This window comes from Mugil cephalus, chromosome 1 (assembly GCF_022458985.1).
Source record: "Mugil cephalus isolate CIBA_MC_2020 chromosome 1, CIBA_Mcephalus_1.1, whole genome shotgun sequence".
NCBI classification, from domain to species: Eukaryota; Metazoa; Chordata; class Actinopteri; order Mugiliformes; family Mugilidae; genus Mugil; species Mugil cephalus.
This window is the reverse complement of record NC_061770.1, coordinates 46510004-46516173: the sequence shown is the minus strand read 5'-3', so window position 1 is coordinate 46516173 and position 6170 is coordinate 46510004. Positions and strand designations below refer to the sequence as shown.

Below are 6170 nucleotides of genomic sequence, written 5' to 3'. Positions count from 1 at the left end.
GTAGGGCATCTAGGTTTAATGCACATCTTTACGTCAACGGAGGAAATGTGTTGTAAACAAATGACAAATAAAATAAAATCATTAAAACATAATGCTGACATTTCACACATGAAAATATGAATTCAAAGAAATAAAACCAATGACAACGTACAGCTTTTCATTTCTTTTATATATTTTTTTGGTTTGTGATTACATACATTGGGTAAATGGTTCATCTTCTAAACTTGTGTCTATGTAGTCAATGGTAGATAAGATGTAGATAAACAAACTGAAGTAAATGAACATTACACGCCAACAGAGAATTCAACTATCCATGTAAAGCAAGCCCCAGGAATTGACCATAACATACATGTCATTTTATAGAATATAATATCAGCAAAAGATTCAACATAACATAGTCTCCCTGTTTTCTCTTGAAAGCAAATGAGCTCAGTGTTGTGAGAGAAGTCTACACGTTAGAAAGGAGAGAAAGTGAGAAAGAAGGAGAAACTTCACACTTGAGATACAAATGGTGCTGGTTATTTGACACCTGGAGTCTTTCAGGTGTTTCTGCACCAGTTCCATGATAATTGTGTTAACATCATCACATCACATTATCCACTTATTCCACTTTAAACATCCACAGTAAAGCTGCACTACTTTACAACTGACTATAGTGTAGCTTCTTCCTCTCACAATCTGAAGACAGCTTTTACACATTTCACGTTGGGATTCCTACATTTCGCACTTCACCATTCAAGACAGATGGAAAGAATACGTTTGATACACAACCAACATTCAGAGTATATGAATAAAAAGACAGTTATCAGTGAGTCTAAGACTTAGAACAGATGAAATTAAACTCCTTGTTGTCGATTATTTTGACCCACTGATGTTTTCCTCCTGTGTCCATGGCTCCAGACATGTCACAGTCATCATTCTTTCCATCTGAGGCCCAGTTCTTATAGCTGACTACCTCATCACTGACCCAGAACCAGAAATCCAGAAAGCAGGAGTAACGCAGTCCCAGCCAGACAAAAGGAGTTGAGGCCTTCTTGGCTCTCTCTTGAACCCATCTCTGTTCATCAAGGTTAGTGATGGAGACCAGGTCATTGTAGTTGTCTCTGCAGTAATACAAGGCTTCCTCCCAGGTCTTATTTTCTTTGATCAGGATCACGTTATCTGTCATTGAAAGACATGGTCACATTGATTAAAGACTTTTAAAAGCATCAAATTTGGTTTCATTTGGTGACTTCTCTTCATATTCTGATATTTTGATGCATATCCATGCAGCTGGGAAATAAAATTACAAACTGAATTTGAATCTGTTTTTGAGACGTTATTATAGTGTAGATTTAATTATGTCTGAAATTATTGTGGAGGAATTGTGTTCTGGAGCTAAATGTGGAGATGTTACTTTATCTTTATGGATCTTTAAAAACTCACCATCATAACAGAAGAAAGGTTTTTTGTCAGTACAGTCGGCGTTCTTCCACCTTCGTCTTTCATTCAACATGGTCACTGCACATTCGTGTTCTGGTGACAGAGTCTGATTCCAGTGTCTGAAAGAGGAACTGTTCCCATCTGACCACCTCCAGGTGTCTCTGAACAGGCCGATCCAATAGGGTGTGTTATAACCGAGTTCTACTTCATGTCCTTCATCTAACTGGTTGAATCCACTGACCAGGTCTGTGTGATGATCTCTGCAGTATTTCTGAGCATCAATCCAGTTCTTCTTCGTTTCATTAATCAAATGGATCTTTGTGGATCCACTTTCTGTGGAGTAAACACACGAACATCAATCAAAGTCGTCATCAACCGTCATCAACGTCATAAAATTATCACTAAATAGAAAACTGTTGAATGTGAAGGAGAATGATTTTTCTCACAGAGTCTTAAAGTAGTTGAATCAATAATGATGATGAAAACACAGAATCATGTTATCAGAAAGTCCTGCTGATGTCAACTCAACAATAAAATATACTGATTGAACTGTGGCCATATCTCCTACCAGAATTCATAGAATTTAGTTCCCACCAACAGGTCATGTTTCTCATGTTATAACCTGTGACACTCATTATAACTGAGCTGAAAGATATATGATGATTTTTCTTCTACTGTTGTGTGAACTCTGTCATCAATATTTGACAAATCAGAAACAAATCAACAAACAGAACAACTAGAATTATTAGAGACTTATATTCTCACCATCGTAGCAGAGAAAAGGTTTTTTGTCTGCACAAGGGAAATCATGCCATTTGCTGTTTCTAGTTATAACATAGTTCTCAACATTTCCAACATGATTTGGTTGACCATCAGCCCATCTTGTTCCATTATCTTTATACTCCACTCCAGGTAGAGACCAGTGCCATGTCCTGTTGACATCTGTTCTGTTTTTCAGTCCAATCCAGGCTTCAGTTTGATTCCCTGTAGGTTTTCCAGGGAGTCTCTTCATGTCTGTAATGTTAGACACTGTGGCCAGATCAGTGTATTTTTTTCTGCAGTACTCCTGAGCTTCTGTCCAGTTCTTTGTATCTTTAAAATAGTGGTACTGGTAGAGTTGACATGAGATGAAGTAACACTGACCTGAAATCAGAGAAACACAGACGTAGAGCTGATTGTAAGACACATTCAATCATTTTATTGACTGTGTTTCAGCCCAGTTTATTTCCTCCTTAAGTGAAATTAAAAAACCTGGCAGGGAACAAACAAAGCAACAAAGTAGATTTTTGTGAAGATATATAAAGACATACAGCAGTATGGTTTATGTTGATCTGATCCACTTACCCATCACAAGGAGCAGACTCCACTGCATCTTTGCTCTGTTGGATGAAACTGACGTTTGATTTCAGCTGTTTGTCTCTGTTGGATGAAGCTCACATTTAAACACGTAATGTGACTTTGTCAAAAGATGCAACACTGGCTCCATTGTACAGTCTTGTGTTTTCAGGAAGAGGAAAAAAAGCAGTGGAAAACACCAATTCATTCAAAACAGGACTAAAACTTCCTCCTCTACTCTGAAAATAGTGCAACTGACCAACCTTGAACAACCTTCTACTACTGTAGGTTTTTGTTTTGGACTCAAGTCTCCAGGTGGACTGACAGATAAGGTAGATTTGCTCTTTTCAGAAGGAGAAAAGTGTTTCAGGTTTAATCTGGAGTCTTGCACATAGACTGTGGATTAATCCTAATCGGCTTCAAGTCTGTGGACACAATAACAAAGAGTCTGATGGTGTCACTGTTAAGGCATCACTTTACATGTCACAGCTCAACAACCAAACACAACTGCAGGCTAACTTGTAACGCTAGTTAGATGCTTGTGTTTGGCACTTGAGTGTGAACATGTGAGAAATATGGACAGGAGGACACTGGTCAGTGTATGGCTAGAATTTGAGAATGAAATCATTCACCATCAGGTTAAAATGATCTAATATGCTGCAACAGATGAATCAGAAACCCATTAAAACTGCTGCCTGCTGAGGCCGACCTCTAGACGACCATGAGAATAAACGGAAGCATAAGGTATGTGGAGACCAGACAGCTAAGATCAGCCATAGATTTGAAGGCAGCTGCACATTCTGTTGCTACCTTCCTGGACATTTATCAACAACAACTATTCTTTAAACACCGTCTATGACCACGTAGAGTATAAAGTATTAAAATACACTCAGTGCTTCATGTCAAAATTGAAAAAGCAGCAACACTGAGTTCAGTGTATTAAGGAAGAGGAAAACAAGCAGGTGGGGAATATACAAATTAATTCAAACAAGGACCAAAAGTGCTGAGTCATTAATTCCTCAACATCCTGGAAAACTCTGCTACTACTGTAGGTCTATGTTTAGGACTGAAGTCTCCAGGTGGACTGATCCATTGGTTGGTTCATTCCTTCTTGTCCAAAGGAGAAAAGTGTTTCAGGTTTAATCTGTAGTTTTACTCAAGGAAGACAGATGAATCCTAAAGGAGACGTTAGGTTAACTTTTACTGAATGTTTACTCAGAGTCCACTTCAAACTTAGTGACACAAGGTCAAAGAAGTTGAGTTTAAACTCCAAAGAGGAAGTTTTCACATCACAGATTAACATCCAATACAGCAGAGCATCTAAAAACCACAGACTGAATACGTAAAGTTCTCTAACTGTTGCAAAACTGTCAAGATATTTGTTCATTTAGGTGAACATGGGAAATGCAGCTTTTTGTGAGTTTATTCCACAGTATCTTGAGCACAAATTGTGGCAAATTGAAGTAATGCCCTTTACTCTCTAATGTCCTTTACTCCTGAGTGAGTAATATTTGCTAAAACCTACACGGTAAAGCTTTAATACTTTCATTACATTTTCTGACATGAACACAAACAACAAAAAACAAAACAACATGGCCACAAAAACAAACCTCTGACAACTTGTTGTGTGATATACACAGTAAAATACACTCAGAGAAAATCGTCTCTCTGTACTAACAAGCTGTGAGAGTATCACTGGAAGGATGTGGGAACCAAGTATATGTACACAATCACACATACACATAAGGAAACATATCTCCAAAGAAAGAAGAGAAATAAAGAAAATAACAATGTCACCTTAGAGAGAAAATGCTGTTTTTTAAAAATGAAAATGAATAAATTAAAAATAATCATAAGTAAATGAATGTCCAACCTTATGACCCAAAAACATCAGTTGGCCAGTTTTCCTCACTGTCATCTATCATCCCTTTTAATACAATGGTTGTGAGTCTTTTACCTGCATATTTAAAGAAAGGGGTCCTAATCCTACAAAAATCATCCATTTTACGTTTGAATCTGTATGTTAGGTATTCCATCAGTAGAAAGTCAAAAATCACTTTGTGCCAACCCCTAATTGTAGGTGGAACATTATCAATCCATCTGAGCAATAAATGTTTCTTTGATGAGACCCTTTAATATGACGACTGGGCAAAGCTGAGAAGCAGAATCTGAGGATCAGTATCAAGCTGGACATTAAAAATCTAATTAAGTTTGCTAACAATTTTACTCCAGTACTCCTCAATATGGAGACATGTCCATATACAGTGACTATAACGTCCCACCTCTGCTTGACATTTGGAACGCTTTTCAGACAAACTTGAGTTCATCCTGTGTCTAAGCTGTGGTGTAATCTGCAAGCGATGTAATATTCTGAACTGGGTCTCTCTGGTTCTTTGTATTTACTTTGATCTGAAACAGATTACACAATAAAAGCAGAGATCCAGAATGATATTTACAGCATTGATTTCTACGTGATAATAAAGGCACACTTTCACAGTAAAATGAAGCTATGAACTTGACCACAGTCATCACTGCTCCATCAGTGTCTCAGACTTGTCCATAAAAGTCTGTGTTGGATGGCACAGGAGTCATCACCACATAAACTCAAACTTTATTTATTTATATATCACTTGTCATACCAAAATAAAAAAAACAACAAAGAAAACAAAAAAAAGAAATATAAAACATCCCAACAAGGCACACAAACACATAAACAATCACGCATACACACGACACATACATACTGTTGGAATTATTGTACATAAGTTCTCTTTACTCTGAGTGTTTATGTATCTATTAATCTCCAGGTAGGCCAATGTGCAACAGTATATGCCTGTAGAGTTGTTTTGCAGGAAGGAGAAGTGGAGAGACGTGGTTTCATCCCGGAGCCATCGGTGACATGCAGGAAGTGCGTCTCCCCACAGAAATAAGACTGAAGACGGAGCACACAGTCCTGAGGACAAGGTCGAAGTGATTAAATACGTACCAAGAAGAAGATAATGCTTGTATCATGTGAAGAGTTACAGCTATGTATTCCCCTCCCCATTAGTGCTGTAACTCTTGTTGTAAATCAGGGACCTCCCTAAAGAAATAAAGAGAGAGTACGGCAAGGTGCGCTTCAGAGCGGTAGGAGATTGTAACTGAACGTATCTCTGCCGTTCTCCTCGTGAGTAAAAAGGAACTCTTGTCTTTCTCTTCTTTGTGCAATGTTTATGAATGTTTTAGGTCGCTGAACCTGACATTTATTGTCGCTGAACCTGACACATACATACAGGCATGCACACAGCATATACACAGGCACACACACGTCCTCACTCACTCCGGGCAGAGAGGCCCCCACATCAAGATGCAGAACGACAACTACCCAGGCCAGAGGGACCCAAGGAGCGGCACCCCCATGGGCAGACAGGAAC

General features: G+C 38.4%; 1 protein-coding gene across 1 annotated transcript; it reads right to left on the bottom strand.

Annotated features, from left to right (window-relative positions):
- Positions 1 to 765: 765 nt before the first annotated feature.
- On the bottom strand, positions 766 to 2794 carry LOC125010449 (putative C-type lectin domain family 20 member A). The gene is made up of 3 exons (XM_047589127.1): positions 2767 to 2794; positions 1426 to 1755; positions 766 to 1161 (listed from the first exon to the last, which is right to left on the bottom strand). The coding sequence occupies exons 1-3, from the start codon at positions 2792 to 2794 to the stop codon at positions 815 to 817; spliced, it is 705 nt and encodes a 234-aa protein (XP_047445083.1). The 3' UTR covers positions 766 to 814.
- Positions 2795 to 6170: the final 3376 nt, after the last annotated feature.